Here is a 21,326-nt window from a genome sequence, read left to right as displayed (position 1 = left end):
AAGCAGGCTGTAACATGAGCTTCAGGCTCCTTTGTTTGCTGTGTCCGACCTCTTTTCCAAAGAACCTGTGAACTACGGTGACTGCCAACACTACAGACTAGCCTGCAGAGTAGAGTTTCCTGCAGATGGTATAGGATTGCTGTGTATATGCCACATCTGTTGTTTAACATGAATAGGAGTCACCTGAACTGTTTGCGTAAGTGATAGATACCCTGTGTACATCTGTGTGTGCTTGTGTTTGTTTCAGTGGTGAGTAACGTCAGCGAGCTGCTCGGCCTCGACTCCTTCCAGTTGTCAGAGGTGTTGACCCAGCGCTCCATGATCCTCAGAGGAGAGGAAATCTGCTCCCCCCTCACTGTGGAGCAGGTAACAACACATCCAGCCTAATTTTCCCCTCTGTTGCTCATTACATGAATCACACAGTTAACACCGAAACAAAAAAGAAGCACTTGGACCTCACTCCCCAGAATTCAGTGTATAATTTTATGTTCAGGCACCCTGCTCTGTCAAGAATCTTAATCATGCAGTGGATCCATATTTGTCCTCGCCCCTCTCCTTCTCCTGTCCTGGTGACACACTCACACACACAATTTTCTCTGACGCGCTCCACCACATGCCTTTCCAGATCCCCTTGCGTGACTCCCAGCCATTTCCTGCTTTTTGTCTGCCAGATTTCAGGCACAATAAAGCCATCGTGATAGTGATCTGAGTCAAAAGCACAATAGAACCAATGACTGGTGGTGAAGTAAGAGTCTTCTCCTCTGGAGGCAGTGCAGCCAGGCACTGAGACGCTGGCACAAAAATCCACTTGTGTCTCCCTCAGCTTCAAATGTCTGCGCTGACATCTGTAATACTGTAAACATTGCACAAGTTTTCATCTGCATGTGTTGTGCTTTTCACCATATGCCACAAGAACACACATGCCACAATCCCTTCTCGGCTGGGCTCAACCCGTCGGCCCACTCGCGCTCATAAATGTCAGCGAATATGCAGGGAGGACCTTTATTATCATCACCGGGACACGAAAGCTACAAGAACGCTTTTCATCAGCAGACAAAGAGTCTTGTGCTGTCACCCTGCTGCTGCTTGTTCTGCCTGGCCTTTGAAGCAACTTGCCTCTTAATAGAGTTCATTATTCCAGACCTAGAGTCGGCAAGAAAGACCTCTTCTCACAACAGCCAGGGGTCACTCCCCCTCACAACTTCCAGCAGTAGATCCCCCCACCCCACCCCTTGTCCTGGACAAGCAGCCATTCTTCTCACCCCCGTGACGGAGATCCTGGAGCCAGCAGCGCTCTGTTCGCTCCCAGTAGTCGTACAAGGTGACCGGGCGTGATGGATTACTGAAAAGCCCAGGAGCATTGTGGCTCTGAATAAAGTACACACGGCCGCACTCTTGTTTTGTTTTTAAATCAAGCACAATACCTGTTGAGGAAGTGTAGCTGGCAAGCTCAGGCTTTGTATATTCATACACAGGCTGTAAAGCTCCCTCAATGGCAGCTGGAGAAAATTACCCTGGACTCAAATGTGGATGGGAAGTAGATTTTCGTTGCTGTTCACATTGTAGCATCTGTCCTGCGAACCACAGAGAAGTAACGTGTCAAGTTATTAATTATGTTCTTTTCATGTTCTTCTGTGAAACTGCGTGTAGCTCACAGGACTTCTCATCAGTTTTAGTTTGAGTAATGGTTTGGACAGTTTCATTTTTAGTTTTTACTTGTGAATTTATGCCAAGCTCAAGGCCTGTAGGCCAGAACCAGGCTGCTGAAGGATCCAGCAGACTGGATCCAGAGTGTAAAAATTGCAGAGGAGCAGGGTGTAATTTTGAAACTTTTCACTATATTTTAGAAGGAAGCATTGTGTTTACGTTAGGAATGAATCCTTCATGAGAGGCTTTGTCCGACCTGCTAATTTCATCCTAAGCCTGAGGGCTGACTCATCGGTTTCACAGCCTTACTAATGACAAAGACATTACACCGAAGTAGGATGCAAAGGCCAATGAGTCCTGTGGATGTGTTCTTGTGAACTGGGACAGTTTCCTCGAAATGACAGCACGCTGGCTTAATGTGGAAACACTGAGACATTCTTATTTTTCTTAGGACATCTGAGACTGTTCGTCATCTGTTTTGTAAATGGATGGTTCATTTAACTTGGTTTTTAGAATGTACGTCTTTGTCATTTTCAGGGGTCTGGCCAACAAGTCCGGCCTGTATGTGCTGTATGTGGCCCATGAATGCACAAAGCTTGACACCAAGAGTTTAGCACATGGCCTCCATCAAGCCTCTTACTGAAGTAAAAGTGCCAACAATTCAGAAAAAAGCTAAATACATTTAAACTGTATCAGTAATTATAGATCGGTTTTCTGCTCTGAGCACTCAAAGCACTTTCAACTACAAACCTCATTCAGCTATTCACACACACAAGCACTTTTTATGTAACGCTCATGCTCCAGTGGATGCATCAGGGGCACCTTAGAGTTCAGTATCTTGCCCAAGGATGCTGCAACATGTGGGCTGTGGGAGCTTCCAGTTAACAAATGACCCACTTTACCTCCTGAGGGATCGCTGTGAAGATCTAATGTGAGAGAAATGGACCTGAAGTCAGAAAAAGGGGCACATGTTCATTCTTTCTATGTAAAATCTTACATAAATTAAATTAAACAATAGATGTCAGATAAGTGTTGTACCGAAAACAAAACATCAGCTCTTTCTGAAATTTAGTGGAATGGAAATATAAACTACTAAGCAGCTGAAATAAATCTCCAAGTGAACTTGGACGCCTGCCACCATGAGCCTCTTTCTGCCAGGTGGGCTTTGGGATTTTTCTGTAGGTGTCATTTCCTTTAAAAGAAAAATACTTAAAAAAAAACCTTTTACGCTTTATTCCATTTTGCCATTGTTTTCACTGGATTTTTCTAATGTTACAGTGCAGTGCGTCACTCTGAAGATATTTAGGCGATAAAAAAACACTGACTGTTGTGAAAACAGACGTCTTCTCAACTGCAGACAGACGCTGACATAACACACCTTTGTCTTCAAGCCACTATTTGTTTTATGGAACTGAGGCCTCACACACGCTATCATTCAAGCAGTCCAAACATATCTTTTGCTTTTAACTTCTTTAGGCGCCACCTGATAGAACCGATGAAATGTTTACTGTGTGGTCATAAATGCTGTGTTCAGGGTACAGTTCGCAAAGTTTCCTTTTTTCCCCCTCCTTTTTATTTATGCCTGACGTGGTTTCTGGTACGCCCTCCATCTCTTTTTCCCTGATCTGTAGGCAGTGGACTCACGGGACTCAGTGGCCATGGCGCTTTATTCCCAGTGTTTCTCCTGGATCATAATGAGGATCAATCAGAAGATCAAAGGGAAAGACAACTTCAAGTCCATTGGCATCTTGGACATCTTTGGCTTTGAGAACTTTGAGGTGAAAGCCCCAAAAGAATCAAATCCTGGTTTAAATCTCCAGATAACTTATCTTCTCTGGTGCATTGTGAGAATACCAACACAATGACTGTTCTACCAAAGCATTTTGCTACATTTTGTATTTCTTCCTTATCTGTGCTCTTTTTAGTCACGTGCATTTGACAAACAAGAGTCATATCTGCAGTAGTAGCACACACTTGCACACACACACTGAGAGTATTACACCTTTTTTAATACTGATAACGAGACCTGCAACATTAGAGTTTTAACAATTTCCTAGAACAACAATATGCCAAGGAAATATCCCCCACACCATTACACCACCACCACCAGCCTGAAGCAAGCTGATACAAGGCAGGATGGAGCTATGCTTTCACCTTGTTTATGCCAAATTTTGATCTTACCATCTGAATGTCATGGTAGAAATCAAGCCTCATCAGACCAGGCAACATTTTTCTAATCTTGTGTCCAAATTTGTTGAGCACACACAAACTGTAGCCTCAGTTTCCTGTTCTTAACTAACAGGAGTGACTCAGAGTGAAGTCTTCTGCTGCTGTTTGACTTGTTTTGCGTTCAGAGATACTCTAACCCTGCTTTAGTTGCTTTACTATCAGCTTGAAGCAGTTTGACCGTTCTCTTCTGAGAGTACTACCACTCACTGAATATTTTCTCTTTTTCTGACCATTCTCTGTAAACCCTAGAGATGGTTGTGTGGGAAAATCCCAGTAGATCAGCAGTTTCTGAAATACTTAGACAAGCCCGTCTGACACTATAAAACCATACCACTTTTGAAGTCACTTAAATCACCTTCAAGTGAATTGTTTGACCTTCAGGGGGTCATCCTGACCATGTCTACATGCTTAAATGCACTGAGTAACTGTCATGTGATTGGCTCATTAGAAACATGCGCTAATAAGCAGTTGAACAAATTAACTAAATAAGGTGGCTGGTGAGTGTGTGCTTTTATTTGTTTTAAATCTCGGAGAGTATACTGAAAACATGTTCTTCCATTGTGCAGGTGAACCGGTTTGAACAATTCAATATCAACTACGCAAACGAGAAACTCCAAGAGTACTTCAATAAGCACATCTTCTCCCTGGAGCAGCTGGAGTACAACAGGTCAGAAACCTTTACATAGTTTAACATCATACATGGATGCATACAGTGGAAAGAACAGACAGCGCAGACACAGATGGGGATGGGGGTTGAGCCTCTTCATGATCATACCGGCAAACTGCCAGACGTTTGGAAATGCCTCACTTTCTCCCGCAGCCAGTTGTTTTCTGGTACAATAGGCCAGCAGCCTGGACATGGCTCATTTCATCACATGCTCACACTGGATAATGCTGCCATTGTGTCTTCCTGGTTGTTGATGTTTATGTATACATGGTGTGTCTGTCTGTGTGGGTGTTTGTCTTCACAGGGAGGGGATCCAGTGGGAAGCCATAGACTGGATGGATAACGCTGAGTGTCTGGATCTCATAGAAAAGGTAACAGACAGTCAGACCCTGACAGAACAAAGTCATCACCAGGACAGACCGCTAACCACCAGCCAGAGCGGGGCAGACCCAGACGCCACACTGTGCTTACACTGACTCCCATCTCGCAGTCTATCATTATATAGTCTCATTTTGCATGTTGTTTGCACAGTAATGTACACTAGTCAGCGGTTCAAGGTATGGTTAGAGTAAGGCATGAATTTGTGTTATTTTACCACCATACTTATAATGACGTTAAAACTGAGCCTCTACATAAGTGTTTGAAAGATTTCTGGTTTAAAATCACAAACTTGGCAAGTTTGGAGGAAACACTACACTACAACCACTTTATCCCTACATATCTGTCTGATTTTAGTTCATTATAGGACATGAAACTGCTCTGCTGAGCGCAGTGCCTCCTCTCTCTTTCTCAATTAAAAAAAGCTTATTGAATGAATAACATTGCTGTTTCCTGTAGGTATTGTTATAGCTGCCAGATGTGCCCCAATGGGATTAGAACTAGTTCCATCATGACTTTGGTGTGTTTCAAACTCTTTGCTCTCTCTCTTTCTGTCTGTCTCCCCTTTAGAAACTGGGCATGTTGGCTCTTATCAATGAGGAGAGTCGCTTCCCCAAAGGCACCGACTACACCCTTCTGGAGAAACTACACAGTCGACACGCAGTGAGTCCACACGCACACGTAAAAACCTACATGGCTCCTTTACACATGCAGCAGCACACTCTATCCCTCCCCGACAGACAGCAAAGCCATAAAAATGACCCATATCCGTGCACCAAAGCTTCTTAACCCCAGCTGGGGAAATGCCTTCACCGCCCACCAGCTCAGACAGCCTCAAAGAGTTAAACCTCTGTCCTGGCTGATGAATCGCCTGGTGCATTGAATGTCTGTGCAGCACTCGTACACACCCCCGGGCGCTCCGGCACATGAACACAATAATACTGAAATGTGATCAGCCATTCTCTGGGTCTGACCAGCATTGTGTGCAGGAGAAAAGAGTTTTCTATGGCTGACGGAAAAAACAAGAACGATACAGAGCGAGACTTAAGAACCGCATGACCTCGCCCTGAGGTGTTTGCTCGGGTGCGGATCCGTGTGTTACGTTTTAAGGTCGCGATCAGAGCAGAAGATGTTTGTACCACATCATGTAAGGAAGTTGCAAACAGCGTAAATGAATCAACACATGTAAACGTGTACGTTGTATTTTTTTTTGATAAATTTGTTCATTAATTAGTTTGTAAACTCGGGTTCTAGTATCTTCAGCACAATAGATAGAAACTTATTATATACAGTACTGTGAAAAGTCTCGTGACCTACCCTTCATTTCTTTGTATTTTGCTTCGACGCACCCAGACTTTCGTGTAGTTTTTTTTAAGTGGTCTTGAGCAATAGTTCTCCAGGCTTTCTGAAGGTCATTCGAAGTTTTCTTTGGACACTAGCTGCTTTTTACTCATTTTCAGTCCAAACTGACCTATGAATCATTTAAGAAACCCCCCCCCCCCCCCCCCCCTCAAACTACCTAACTCAGGGAAGAAAAAGTGTTCTGTCTACACATAACAGACTACGGATCTCGCAAAAGTCCGTCTTAATTTTTTTTCTCCCCTGTCCCCTGCGGGGCTCCGTAACAGACAACTAGCAAGGAAGCAATTTAAAAAACTGTACCACAACTGTCATAAAAAGCACATGTGTTTCCAATTCTTAATTCGAAGGTACAAAAAATTGACAACAAATACTACAGTTTGACAGGCTCGTGCCCCAAAATAGAATTTTGGGATCAACGATGAGCTGTTAGCCGCTTGGCTAATAGCTCATTGTTGCCCTAATTGTTAGCTACTAGCATATCTTGTGCTAATGGTGGAGGACCTAGAAAAAAATCACTACCAACAGCAGATGAACAGTATCATTAAGAAAAATAATTAAGAAATAGCAAAAAAAAAAAAAAAAAAAAGACCTGAGAGATTCATCTGGTGTTTCCGTTTATCCACCGACTATTCGCTGAAGACTCATCGGTAATGGTTTCAATGGAAGGTGGTAATTTTATCTTTTTTTTAACCACTGTTCTGGTAGCAGGGCAATTTTACAATGGCTTTTAAAGGACTATAACTCTGTTACCATTTGTGCTAGAGACATAATTCAGTGGTTTATAGAAGAAGAGAATGCTTTTATGGGGATATTTGGTGTATCATAGTAACACAAAGCATTCACAAAGTACTGTAGTCTGAGCACTGATAAAACTCAGCTGTACCATGTGCACTCCACATTACCCTAACTGTTCAACAGTCACATTAATCACATTAATGAAAATTAGGTGCTTTTGAGAACCCTGCCTTAAAGGATTAAACTGTAACTGTTTAACTGCTATTCATAACTGGAACTTGTATTAATTTTATGTGTTTTATTTTGTTTCATGTGCTTTGATGTTATGTTTGATGTTTAACTTGTCACATTACAATGGCATTTTATTGTCTCTGTGAATCCAGCGCACAGTGTCTTCTACTTCATCTCTTTATAACTACATGAGTGGATGTCATGATAATTTCTGTATCTTTGTCCTTTCTCCCCAGACAAACCCGTACTATGTCAAACCAAGAGTAACTGATCACCAGTTTGGCATCAAGCACTACGCTGGAGAGGTATTTAACAACATTTACACATACATACACACATCACACCAGCTTTTTTTTTTCTTTTTTTTTTTGGCTCCCTCAATTGTTAGTTTCGGGGAAGTGAGGTAGCTGTTGGACGGACAGTGGAATCTTCCTGGCCAAAATCTGCTGCGGGATGTTGATACCTGATGCCTCCTCCGCCGTCGTTTTCCCTGAGTCAGGAGAAACTGCTTTATGATCGTCTTCTCTTCCCTTTGCTTTGCAAGATAAGGGAGGTCACTCCTGATGTGAGTGTAGGAAAGGCCAAAAAGACACCAGGGCAGGGGAACAATTGCAGTGATTGAGTGGGACAGTGGATGTAATGTGGAGCAAGAGTAGAAAGATTCGCTTTCATATAAAGAATGGCTTTATGAAGCCTGCCTCGGACAAGGTCTCCTTAGTGCAAGTGGGGTGGCTCAGTCACAAGCCTGGCAAGGATGGCTATGGTAATGACCTGGTCCAGAGAAGACAGGCGCTGCCAGGGCAGCCAGTTGTTCTCTCTCTAGACAGTATACTCGCCTCTCTGAAAGCCCTGTTTGTTATTTGAAATGTTGCTGAGTTTTCTGGAGGAAATCGTAGCATCTTCCCACAGATTAGATAATCTGCTTTGTGCCAGAGAAAGACAGATAATTTGAAAAACAGACGAGAAGTTGTCCAAGAAAACTTACTGTCTGATATTTAAGCTTTAAGTGTTTATTGATAGTCCAAATGTATTCAGTTTGTTACTGTGTGCAAACATATTGCATTAAACTGTAATTCCTCCAGACAAATCTAATTTGCTTTAGAATCATGAGACCACCCCTGGTTTACTGTCTGAGTTAATGAACCTGAAATTGAGTGACGCAGAGAGCGTCCTATATGAGATTATTCCATTAAAGCTGCACTGGAGTGTAATTAGTGTGTCTGCAACAAACATAAACTCTGAGTGTATCCCTGTGGATCAGGGTGAGCTTAGGAATGCTGCTGAGCTGAACGGGACACAACAGGTGACGCCCTCGACTGAGCTCGACGAGTCACCCCCACCGCCACCTGCTCCCTTATCTTTATTTACATCAAGCCTCAAACGCATATTCATAGTCGCTGTAAATCACTTGTGTCGCATTCGTGAGCGTAGGACATGCAGTGCAAAAGTGTACTTTGATTTTTAAAGTTAGGGGGCAAAATTCATAACTTGTTCCCATCCACAGTGCATTTAAACAGCTGTATTCATCTTATTTCTTTGTATCCTAACTCCTATGTCTCCTATGTTGTTCCTCAATCTAAACACGGTCAGTCTTTTTGGTTTTCATTTCCTCAGGTGCTTTACGATGTGCGTGGAATCCTGGAGAAGAACCGAGACACCTTCAGAGATGACATCTTGTTCATTCTCAAAGACAGCAGGTGAGTAGGGCACGCTCTTTTCCTTTTTTTATTCTGAATGCACACCTATGTGATTGAGCTCATGCGTCTACATTCACGTGCACTCGTCTGCGCAGGCTTGACTTCATCTACGACCTCTTTGAGCGTGTTGGCAGCAGAAATGGAGATGAGACCCTAAAAATGGGCACGGCCCGACGCAAGCCCACCGTCAGCTCGCAGTTCAGGGTGAGACTGAAGCTCCTCAGACCTAAATATCTCTCTCAGTTCTACGCACATGACACCGTGATTGCGTCATTACACTAACAATGAGCCAGTTGTCTCCCAAATACTGCTGCGTGTGGTGATCACTTAACCCTTAACACTACACTTTTTATATTGGCATGGTGAGTGCAAGTGCAGCGGCGTAAATGCAGAACGGAGGGTTGAAATCCTGGAGACACAGATGGGGAGGAGAATGCCGTATGTGTACTTGATCTGCAGTGGATGATGGGTGATGGGCTGTGTGAAATATGTTGTTGTGAGCTGGGCTGCGGGTGGAGGAGGGGGTGGAGTGGAGGACAGCTTAGCATGCTCTAACTGTAGTGTGGAGGGAAGGAGCGGAGAAGGATTTGGCAGGCTGCCCTGGCCTACAGTTCCCAAAGCCAGAGGATTAGGGTTGATGGCTGGGCAGAGAGGGGCCAACCAGGTGCCAATCACACTCAGCTCTGCCAGGCCGGGCCTTACTGGAGACAGTCTGTCTGAGGCAGGAAGGAAAATGAACCTACAGGAGTCTGTGAGGTTCAGGGGTCCTCGGAGTGTGGCTTTGTATATATACATTTGTGTCTCTTGTGATAAATGTGGGCTAAGTAATCTTGCAAGAGTTGAGAAGTACCAAAGAACATTTACTCAGTACTTTTACTTATTTTTATACCAACACTGCGTACACCAATACCTTAATAACAACCCACTTATACTTAGCAGACAAAGTACAGAACAGTGAGACAAGTGTTTATATTTTTTGGCAGACTTAAAAAAAAACAAACAAGCAGTAATATGCTCTTGTGCTTGATGCTTTTCAGGACTCTCTCCATTCCCTGATGGCCACACTAAGTGCCTCCAACCCCTTTTTTGTACGCTGCATCAAACCTAACATGGACAAGGTAAGTCATGTCTTTTTTATTCATCGCATAAAAAAGAAAAGAAAAAAAGTTCCTCTCAAGGTCAACGCCCGTGGAGGCAAACCTCCTCGGTGTTATTCACTGCTTGGGGTTAATATTTAGTCTTGTTGTGTTTATGTTCTTATGCCTCCCACATAGCGTTCGCACTTTGCCTCAAAGTCATTTAAATGATCCGTATTGAAAAGTTATTTCTCTTTTTTTCCAAGTACAAGCGTTCATAAGTAACAAACGTTGGTGCAAAGGCTCTCATTGTACTTCCTCAAATAAAAGGGCTGTGTACCAGCACATTCCTACCACTTTAGCCTCTTTGCCAGAGGTCAGAGGTCAGTACTGGCCACTCCAGCTGCAGCAGCTTGGCTAATGCTCCGCTGATCTGGCTGCACCAGTGGAATGCCAAGATAAGATCACATAACTGTATTTGCGGTCCAGCTAGCGGGGTATTTATTTACTACTCCTGTGCTCCCCTACTGCTCTTTACAACAAAACTGCAAGCTGCTTCTTAATCTGTGTTATCGTTTATTATTAGATAGTTGGAGTGTCAGTTATATCATGCTTCTTTGTTTTCCTTGTGAATGACTGTGGTGTAATCCAGGGACATTCTCCTTCTTACTGTTATTATTGTACACAGAGCGGTGGTTGTCCTTCCTTCACTACTCTTTACCTCCCACACCATATACGTCATTCCACAGCTTCTTGCTTGCTTGCTTGGATGGAAACTGCTCTGTTGTCTGTTTTTCCTCACCCATCTCCTTTTTTTTCTGCCTTTCTGTCTCATGTGTCCCCTGCTCTCATTGGCTGTCTTGTATTCCTTTACCTAGCTTTGGTTGGTCAAGATGGAACACGCCGGGCCTCTGCTAATCCTACAATATGATGGCATGGCATGCACAATCCTCTGACATGATTACATGCATGCAAATGCATCCAGACACGCACACACCTAGAATGTATTTATGCGATTTCCATGCTCCTGCTTTTCTTAGGATAAATGTCACCCAGACAAGGGTCAGCTTGTTTTTCACTCAAGCAAGTCAACATTTCGTACCTTTTTCAAGCCGCCTAAATCCTCCGTTAAAGAGCAGAGTTCAAAGCGCGGAGGGCTGCCCTTTCACGTGTGTGTTTGATTATGAGCACAAGCACATGCAAAGCGTGTCTGTGCCTTTGTAAGTATGCCTGTTTCCATGCGTAGTAGCATTAGCCTGTAATTAGATTGACACATCGAGGAATGCTGTGGTCGTGTGGGGCTTATCCAGCAGTCTGTGCCCTCTGGGTGATAAATGGCCTTCGTGTGGAGAGCAGTGATCAGGCAGCTTGTGTAGAAGGGCGGCAGACATCACAGATCCTTTTTGATAAGTAGGCCGGAGGATTACTGGTAACACAGAACTGTGAACAATGCGGCTGATTATCCTCAAAGAAAAGGCAACTCCGTCTGGTTATGTCTTGCTCAACACTGTTCGGGTTTCTCTCGCCGGTGGTGTGCGTTTTCCTTTTAGTAACCCGATTGTTAATGTAAAATGATAGTCCTCGCCATGGTAATTTACTTTTTAGTTCAAGTTTAACTCGACTCAGCAGTAAAACTGTTTGACTAGGCGTGCCTGCAGGTTTTAGCTGCAACACATTTTGCACTACCTACAATAAGGAAGGTTATATATAGAACACACAACAGAAAAAAACGGCATCAGTATTCTAAACACTGATGTCTTACTGTTATTATTTGACATGAAAAACATGTTTTGTTGTTTACCAAATACAGAAGGCCAACCAGTTTGATCCTGAGGTTGTCCTGAACCAGCTGAGGTACTCCGGGATGCTGGAAACTGTAAAGATTCGCAGGGCTGGATTCCCTGTCCGGAGAACCTTTAAGGACTTCTACAGCAGGTTAGAAAACTATGTGCACACAATAAAACTGAGATAATTGGCTCAATATTGTAGTCGAAAAACTATTTTTAAAAAATCAGGAAAGAAGATCTGTGCTGTATGCTTTTTTTTTCTGCAGGTATAAGATGATCCTGACAAACAAAATCCGCTCAGAGGACGAGAAGGAGAGTTGCTTAGAGCTTCTCACACTTCACAACAAAGACAAGAAAGAGTGGCAGCTGGGGAAGACAAAGGTGCAGCATTCGTTCACACATGGACTCACTTATACACATGCCCAGACTCGTTTATGTCACTTAGCAGTACATGGCACTGACTTTAACTTATGTCCTGAGATCTTTCAGTAACCAGAATCACTAAGCCAACCCTGCCCCTGCCAGTAATCTAAATTTTAATTGATATACCTAATATTATGCAGAAAGAATTTTAATGTTTTACCTTGTGAAGATGAGCTTTTTGTTACCAAAGTAGGAGGTGAACCCCCACACCTTATCTGTGTGAACCGACCTCAGGCCCCACAGTGTATTAAATACAGTACAAATGCATGCACACAGACACAACTGGGCAGCCTGACGGATTATATAAACTGCCACTCTGTTTTTCTTTTACGAATGACTCTCCAGTACACCCCTCTGTCAGCTACATGCTCTGATAGCATGCTCAAAAAACAATAAATCGCCATTTGATACTTAAAAAAAAACAACAACACGCAGTTCCCTTAAGATGAAACAGTGCACTGAAAGGCTTCACTCAGTAATTATCTGGGAGCGAATGTTTCCCCAAGAAGTCGAGCTGCTGTCTTTCCCGAGCTGTTAATGTGTACCACAGTTGCTGTGACTCATGTCACAAAGATTTTTCTGACCGGTTGTGGTCAATCTACGGCTCTCTTGTTGACAACCGCAGAGTTACTCGGCCGCTCCTAAAAACCCTGACACTGTTACTGTAACTGTAACCGAGGGGCTTACAGTAATCCTGAGGCAAACTTATTGTAGCTAGCAGAGCGTTAGCCTCGACACTGACTGAGTTGCTGATTTAATAAACTAAACTGCAAGCGTGTGGTTTCGAGGCACCGGACGGTGCTGGTGAAATGTTGCAGCCAAGCAGAGCTTTGTAGAAAGTTACACATCATGCTTCATCTTAGAAAACTTATAACAGATATGATTGTTGGCAGCATAGCTTATCAATGGCTGTCCTTCCTTTTCTGCTCTCATTTTCCAACAATCATCAATCCCCCCACCGCCACCGCCAACAGACTGCCCCTTTTTTCCATGCTATCACTGAATGATTAACCTTTAATGACTTTTTTGAACTGGACAGTAAAACCTGTGTTAATACTCAGCATGAACGCGTCAGTACTGCGACAAGAAAGGATACAAATAAAGCAGTTTTTGTGGAGCTCTTTCAAAATCGGCTAAATCCACATTCGACTTCCTGCTTTAAGTTGTGGTTCCTGCGTGGCTGTAAAAATCACTGAGACATTTCGGATTTGTTGGTTTCTTTTTAGGACACTTTTGTTGTAATACCCAATTTGGCTGGCAGACTATGAATAGTGTCAGCTGCACACATGGCATGCTGTACATCAAGACAGAAAATAATTGATGCGAGCCACATTTGGTTCCTTTTGAATTGGTCCATAACCACTAATGTGCACATGCCAATCTATATTAAATTTCTCGCACATGCACACAGTATACATCCCCGAAGTCACCGTGCGGGTAAAGCTTCCCTTCTGTGATCAGCCCTTTGACCTCTGGCTGCCGCTGCTCACTTCTTTGCTCTGCAAAGCTTATCTACACATCGAGGGCGAAGGAAAAAAAGGCTAGTTTCTCAAAGCAAAACCCAAAAAGACATAGTGCGGCTGAGTATGTTTCATTTTGTGCATGGCAGGGCAATATTTTGGGGTTTAGGTTAATGTAGTGTGGGCTGTGGGAAAGAGACTGAAACGGAGAAGGGGGCTACATTTCCTTTGGAGAAACAATCTGCGTGTAATTATGTATGTGCTGATTGTGTGCAGAGGAAGCGTGTACCCAGAATTAGGGGCTTTGGTGATGTTGCATGGATTGTGTATGTGTGTTTGTGAGCCATTTGTTTTACAGACGAGGGAAGGATGTGGATGAAGGGGAAGTTTCCTCCTCTCACAGACTTTATCGAGACAGGCAGGCAGGGCTGCAGCTGTGGGATCCTTTGATTAGCGCAACATCTGGGACACAAATACGCATGCGAGCAAGGGTCTTCCCTTGACTACCCAGTTGAGCGACAGATACTGCCGTGTCTAAGCTGGCTGCTGTTCCCAGCCTCACAGCATATTCGTACAGTGAAAATCTGATTATGTTTCATGCAGGCATGTTCATTTAAGTCGAGTGTGACTTTCGAGCTGTCAAAAGTCATACAAAGATAAGGTTGCGAGAAAACTCCAGTAGTGCGGGAAGGGTTAACTAAACTCTTTCTCTTTCCTTCATATGAGCAAAGAGGGGTGTGGCTTTCTATCTGGACACCAGCCACCATCCCTCCCCCTCATCCTTTCATCACTCCTCTCTCCCTACCTCTCCCCTCCCTCTCTGTGCCTTTCTGCCTGTGCACGTCAGTCGAACTACCAACGCAGCGGTAGCAGCAGAAGGGAAATGCTCAGGAAGGACGCTTGAACACAATGAGGCTCTGCAGCAGCAGTAGCAGTAGCAGCAACACTGCAGTCTCAGTGCCAGTTTTCCCTTCTGCTCTGTTCTGCAGACAGGGAGGGCAGCTAGCCTGCTAGCCTCAGCTGCACCACAGCTTCCTCTGCAGTGGGCACGGGGTTCTGCCAGCAGACAACAGGGGCCCTTTACATCTCTGTGGGCCCTCTTTTACAGCCTTACCAAGAGGAAGAGGAACTAACCCATCCCATTTTTTCCCCCTCTCTCCCTCAACCTCCTTCTCTGTGTCTCTCTGTGTCTGTGTCACTCCTTGTCGGCCGTGGCGCTGCTCTTCCCGCAGGTGTTCTTGAAGGAGGCCCTGGAGCAAAGGCTGGAGAAGGAGAGGGAAGAGGTGCGGCGCAGGGCTGGCATGGTGATCCGCGCCCACATCCTGAGCTATGTGGCAAGGTGAGTGGTGGAGTGTGTGTGGTGTGGGGGGGGGGCGGCAGATGGATGATTGAGTGGCAGAGACAGTTGTCAGTGTTTGTTTTGTAGTACAACCTGCATGTATAGGAGCGCAGGGCAGGGGGGATTAAGTGCATTTGTGGAATCATTTGCACATTTGTTTACCTCTGTATGTGCGCCTGTGTGTGGATGTGTGTTAAGTGGGCTTAAACCTTGCTGACTAGGCGATGGCCAGCGATTACCACAGTGTTGAAATTGTAGATAAGAGGCCGTTTTCGGGCATGCAGAACCGTGTACGTGCACTGTTTTAAAGTTTCTACCTTAGAAAGCCTTGTAGATTGGAAGGTAAACTCATAAACTGATGAACTGAGACTGCAGAATAGCCCAAACAGTGTGAATTTTTCTGGTCACTTTAGTATTATCTTTAGATCTTTTTACGTTTATTTCTTTAAGATGAACATTTATTTTAAAAGTCTAATGAAAGAAAAGATTCCTATCAAAGGGAGGACACATGGTTAAGAGTGCGCTGGCTTTCATTAAAATTACACAACATCCCGATGATTTTCTGCAATCTAATGAAGTATTAACCCACTTGTGCCGCTGTCCTGTAGCTTCAAAGATGAGGAATTGCATGATTTCAACACCCTTTCAAGGAAAAAAAGGCAAAACTGTCATCTTTCAAGTTATAAATGGCTATCCCTGAATTACTACATCTCTAATGATGTTCATGATAATTAGACTGCTCTGAAAAAGACAGTTTTCTGAGCATAACAGAGATGTCATTTATTCCTACACTATCAGAAGTGCACTTCTTCTTAAGCAAATCTATGTAAATCTGTCTTCAGCCTAAGCAACAAGTTCTTCGCCTGTCCACTCCGCCTGACTGGCAGAACATCCATCACCGTGGTGGTTTAAGAAGCTGCATTCGCAGACACCCAGGGGCATCTAACCGTACTCCACCTGCGTGCTGCCATATATAGTATAACGTTACATGCAGTCCTCTGAAAGGCTCCACTGGGAGACTATAATGGGACTGATGACAGCATTCAGGTTCTGGGTTTGCTTCCCCTTAGAGACATTCATACTAAAGAAGGGCCTTGAAAAGTTCCCCAAATACACAAGTAAAGCCTTTGTATTATTACGTGTAACTTTATCTCCAGTCAGGGTCCATCCTGAGACCTGATAAAGGCCATGAAGTGATTACCGTGGAGGCTAGGTCGGACTAAGGGTCAGAGAGTCGGAGCAGTGTGTGTGGTCCTGAGAAAGTCACGTGTATTTGTGCGTGTTTATATGTGTGTGTTTTCAATGCATGTATTGTGTGTGGGTGATGGGGCTTAGTCAGAGGGCTAAACAGAGCAGCCCACACCACCACAATGGAAGAGCACAAGCTCGTCAGACTCTAAACATTGCACAGTTCACAACTGGCTTTTTTACCAGTGTGTTTGTTTGAACAGAGAATAGCAGCGGGCGTTAGGAGGAGGCCATGTAGGGCTGTCCAGCTTTACAAATATGTTTGTGGCGAGGCACAAAGTTCCTCAGTGAAGCTGGATTAAATATGATTTTTATGCCGATTATGAATGTCAATTTTTGATTTCGTCCTCAGGAAACAGTATAAGAGGGCTCTGTCCAGCATCGTCACCATCCAGAAGAACTACCGCGCTCACTTTTGGAGACGCGTCTTTCTGCGCCTGCGCTTGGCTGCCATTGTCCTGCAGAAACATCACAGAGGCCAGCTGGCCCGAGCCCTGTATCGACAGCTCAAGGAGGAGAAGCAGAAGCGAGAGGAGGAGGAGAGGAGGAGGAGAGAAGAGGAAGAGGAGCGGAGGCGAGTAGAGGAGGAGAAGAAGAGGATGGAGGAGAGGAGGAAGCAGGAGGAAGAGAAGGAGAGGAGGAAGAAGGAGGAGGAGGAGGAGAAACGGAAGCTAGCCGAAGAGGAGCTGAAGAGGAGGGCAGAGGAGGAGGAGTTGATGAAGAAGGAGGAGCAAAGACTGATAAAGGAGAAAGAGGAAAAGCAGAAATTAGCAGAAAACGGGGAAAAGACCAGGTACTATGTGTTTGCCACAGTCTGTGTATGGGTGTGGATGTTGTGATGGCAGCTGGTGCTGGTGGTGCAGGTGACACCATCTTTTGGAGAATCGGCCACAAAGGCAGTTTTGAGCTCTTTAGCAGGCATTTATGTCTCTGCCGAAACTTTACAGATGTGCCATCACAATTAAGGTCGAGAGTTCACATGGGTTTGGTTGGTTCACGCGTAGAGCGACCATTGCGATTGGCTCTGGACTGACGCTTTTTTAAGCTCCGGCTTTTTCCCAGTGGTTGTGAAAAAGCTGTCATCGCGGGGTCAAGTGCAGGTTAACCTGTCAACATCTCATGCCGCCTACACCACGCTAAACAGGGAGAATTGAGAGGCAACATATAGTCACGAGCTACGCAGAGATTCTGATGTTAAGCGATGTAGTACTCATGAGACTCACAAGAATAATGTGGCTCAGAAACAGATGTGCAGATCTATGTATGCATTAACACACAAAACAGCGCCTGAAATAACAGCTTTAACTGTTACTGGAATACAAAACTGCTAAATTTTGTGATTTGTCAGGAATTTCCAGGGGTAGCCAAGTCATCTGTCAAGTCATTTTCTTTCTTCATTTCATGACTAACGTATTAATATTTTATTTTTAGGAACTCACTCATGAACGGCGCTTGTCAAAAGGTAATTTCAGTTTCTCTTCCAATGTCGAAAATAAAGAATGCCCATGAATGCACTCACATAAATAACACAATTCTGCACTTTCTTTACTTGTGTGGTCGATAGAAGGAGCTGTCCCAGACCAACAGCCACACGTCTGAGGAGGAGAGCCGTCAGATGGAGGAGATCCTGCGGCTCGAGAGGGAGATCGAGCGTCTGCACAAGCAGCAGGAAGACAGCGTGTCGCTTCTTGGGGACGTCTCACGTGAGGAGCTGCGTCAGATAAGGGATGCCGAGATCTACAGACTGGAAAAGGAGGCTTCTCGTGTGGCTACTGAATTCTTGGAACTGCTGGACTTTGGTGGTTTGGAGCCATCCCTCTCGAGCGAGGAGAACCTCCACGACCCAGCTGAATCTACCGCACCTCTAGCTGAAGAGGAGGTAGATGAGGGTTTCCACGCGGAGGATGAGCGCATCGCTTTGCCTGACTTCCCACCTCCAGCTGCAGTTCCTCTTGATAAGGAAGTATTCCAAAGTATTCCCCCTCCTCCGCCTGCCTTTGCAGGAGGATTAGTGGTCTCCTCCTCATCAGCCTCCCCTGCAGCAGGAAAGCTAAGCCAAGATACCCCCAATGGACTGAGTCATGCCCCTGTCCTCACAGACTCCCAAATCCCTCCACCTCCTCCACTGGTTACTAATGGAGAAAAGCGGCCACGCCAGAGGGCCTCAGACTTTGAGCCTGTAAATGAAGAGCCAACTCACACGAACCTGCCAGACGTAGAGTCAGACTATGACCAGGAAGAGTTTGAGGAGGCCCATGGGAGTTCAGGTGCTAGCACTAACGATGGCCATATCACAGATGAGGAGGTGCTGCGAAAATCCTCATGCACTCAGAACAGCCTGGACTCCTTCAGAGGCAGCTCGGACTCGGTGAGAAATAACAACAAAAAGTCATGGCTGTTAAATTCTGTGGAGTTGTTTTAACTGGAAAATGTGCAGAGTTTCACTTTTAAATAGCTAGACATTTGGCACGAACTCTGAGGTCCAGTGGAAGAAGAAAGTAAATCAGTAAATCTACCCAAGACGGGAAATCCCCTTTGGAGAAATTAGATTGTTTTGTTAAAATCTTTGAAATTTTTGCTCACAGAGTTCACAAAAACATGGGGTCACTGAATTTTCTGTTTCCATATTCGGTCTAACTTAAGCCATTGTTCTCCGGTACACCGAAACCCACCTAGATTTCCTCAGCGCTTATTATACTTCCTCGTGTTGCCTCAAGAGAGATTGTCTTAAAGTCGGTTAGAAAATGCATTTCTGCAAGGCTGCGTCTTATCAAAAGGCTTGTTTAAGAATCGCTGAGCAGCAATGCTGAAAATGTTTGTTTTGGCTCTGCTGACAAGCAGGTGAATCTGCACTCAGCCACCCAACACTGTGAGATCAGCAAAATGTCAAAGGGGAAGAAGGATGGGTGCATGTAATGGCACGTGTGTGTTTGTGTGGGTGGATGTGTGTGAGCCAAGTTTAAAGGAAATTGGCAGCACCGTGGCTACAAAGTCAGACAGATTTTAGGCCCTTAAAGTGCAAAATAACAGCTCGACTTCACCATCAGCAAAATTAAAAAACGAAATTAACTTAAATTGTTGCTATAAATTTCTGCTTTTGTGGATTTTTTTGAAGTAATTATTACTTTAAAATTTCTGTTTAAAAGTCTGTCTAATCTATTCAAATGCTGCTGTCTTTTTTTTGCAGTTCATTGACAGCGATGAGGACAATGATGGATATGTTGACACAGATGAAGAAGTTTGTAATGGCAGAGTGAATCTGCTGAACGGCACCGGGCCTCCATATTTCCATGGCTACCTCTACATGAAGAGTGAGTAGAGCTAATAAAAACAAGACACTGACCAGCAGGCACGCACATTGTCTTTGTGCAGCTTTAATGTCCATTTTGTGAGTTTTCTTGAAGGCTCTTTTTGTATTTTACGCATTTGTTTTCTACTGATGTTTTCGGGTTTATGTCAGGGCTGTGAAGTTTAACTCACTGAGGGAGCTTTTTATGCATTGTGTTTTTGAGATACAGCTTTCTGTGTGCACAAAGTTGTGCGATCTCCATCTGTCGTAGAGAGATTTCACAGTAAACAAATAAATTATCATCCTTTTCTCACCTCTCAGGTGGTTTGATGATCCCATGGCGCCGTCGCTGGTGCGTCCTGAAAGACGAAACTTTCATGTGGTTCCGCGCAAAGCAGGACTCCCTCAAATCTGGCTGGCTTTACAAGAAAGGAGGAGGAATGTCGACTTTGTCTCGGCGCAACTGGAAGATGCGCTGGTTCGTTCTGCGCGAGTCGAAGCTCATGTATTTCGAGAATGACAGCGAAGAGAAGCTGAAAGGCACTATCGACATCCGTGTAGCCAAGTAAGACTCAGTTCTCTGTTTTTTGATTTGTTTATTTTTAGCTTTGATTGAACTCATTGTTATCAGCTTGAAACAAACATAGCCACATGCAGTAATGGTTTATTCTTTTTGTTTGTGCAGGGAAATAGTGGACAATCACGAGAAGGAAAATGCACTGAATATCGTAACTGAGGAGAGGACGTACCACATCTACGCAGAGTCTCCTGAAGATGCCAGGTACATCACATCCACAGATTTCTCAGAACAAACTGCAGCTATTTTGTAAATAGTGTTTTCCTTTCACCCTAAAATTGATGTGTAGAAATAAAGTTCCCCCTTGTGGTTGCCAGTGGAAGTTCGCGGTGTCATTTTCAATTACACTTTTGCTGACTTTTGCTTTTTGAACTCCCTCTGACCCATTTAGCGGTTGGTTTAATGTGCTGAGTCGGGTCCACAGCGCCAGTCCGGAGCAGCTCATGGAGATGCACCACGAACAGGCCAACCCAAAGAATGCAGTGGTTAGTGCTGTTTTACCTCTCTCCTGCCTGGGCCCCAGCCTCAACTCTGTATTTCTGCAGCAGTGAAGAAGCATGAATTTGAATCGCATAGCAGTCCAGTTCTGGGTCATATAGTAATCTAAACTGAAGAAGAAAAGTGCACATACTACCATCCATTTCTTTGGTCCTAAAAGATTGCTATATTTAAAAACATATATTTTTATATAAAGATGATATAATCTTTTATATAAAGATAATTATACTAAATAGTATAGTAATGATAATTTTTTGACAATTATTGCCATTAACACCATTTTTCCCTGTCCAGGGCACATTAGATGTTGGCTTGATTGATTCTGTTTGTGCGTCAGACAACCCAGACAGGTAAAAAATGAGCAATTTTCCCCAACTCCTGCCTGATTGCATATATGTATTAAAACCCTGGCCTGTGATCCCACAGCAGATACATGAGTAACAAAAACTAGGACAAAAAAAACCCAATTTTGCTATGTTTTCTTTCCCAGACCAAACTCATTTGTGATCATCACGGCTAACAGAGTGATCCACTGCAACACAGACACGCCCGAGGAGATGCACCACTGGATAGGCCTGCTGCAAAAATCTAAGGGAGACTCTAGGGTTGATGGACAGGAATTTATAGTCAGAGGTAAGAGGATTTTGATATTGGATTTAATCTATCTACATAAGACAAGATAA

The 21,326-nt window shown here is 44.2% G+C and overlaps 1 protein-coding gene across 1 annotated transcript in view; it reads left to right on the top strand.

The window, feature by feature from the left end:
- myo10l3 (myosin X, like 3) overlaps positions 1–21,326 on the top strand; it is a 29,658-nt gene that overhangs the window by 1,599 nt on the left and 6,733 nt on the right. Inside the window, exons 4-24 of the mRNA XM_006788563.3 lie at positions 248–366; positions 3,279–3,425; positions 4,443–4,543; positions 4,848–4,914; positions 5,492–5,584; positions 7,486–7,554; positions 8,864–8,946; positions 9,042–9,150; positions 9,984–10,064; positions 11,833–11,957; positions 12,076–12,190; positions 14,925–15,031; positions 16,632–17,072; positions 17,711–17,741; positions 17,844–18,647; positions 19,467–19,590; positions 19,890–20,133; positions 20,254–20,349; positions 20,537–20,630; positions 20,938–20,993; positions 21,134–21,276. Of these exons, the coding sequence (XP_006788626.2) occupies positions 248–366; positions 3,279–3,425; positions 4,443–4,543; positions 4,848–4,914; positions 5,492–5,584; positions 7,486–7,554; positions 8,864–8,946; positions 9,042–9,150; positions 9,984–10,064; positions 11,833–11,957; positions 12,076–12,190; positions 14,925–15,031; positions 16,632–17,072; positions 17,711–17,741; positions 17,844–18,647; positions 19,467–19,590; positions 19,890–20,133; positions 20,254–20,349; positions 20,537–20,630; positions 20,938–20,993; positions 21,134–21,276 (3,249 nt within the window). The remainder of the gene's footprint in view (positions 1–247; positions 367–3,278; positions 3,426–4,442; positions 4,544–4,847; positions 4,915–5,491; positions 5,585–7,485; positions 7,555–8,863; positions 8,947–9,041; positions 9,151–9,983; positions 10,065–11,832; positions 11,958–12,075; positions 12,191–14,924; positions 15,032–16,631; positions 17,073–17,710; positions 17,742–17,843; positions 18,648–19,466; positions 19,591–19,889; positions 20,134–20,253; positions 20,350–20,536; positions 20,631–20,937; positions 20,994–21,133; positions 21,277–21,326) is intronic.

The sequence above is a fragment of the Neolamprologus brichardi genome, chromosome 16 (assembly GCF_056152115.1).
Source record: "Neolamprologus brichardi isolate AB-2024 chromosome 16, ASM5615211v1, whole genome shotgun sequence".
NCBI lineage: Eukaryota > Metazoa > Chordata > Actinopteri > Cichliformes > Cichlidae > Neolamprologus > Neolamprologus brichardi.
This window is presented reverse-complemented; position numbering and strand designations above follow the sequence as displayed.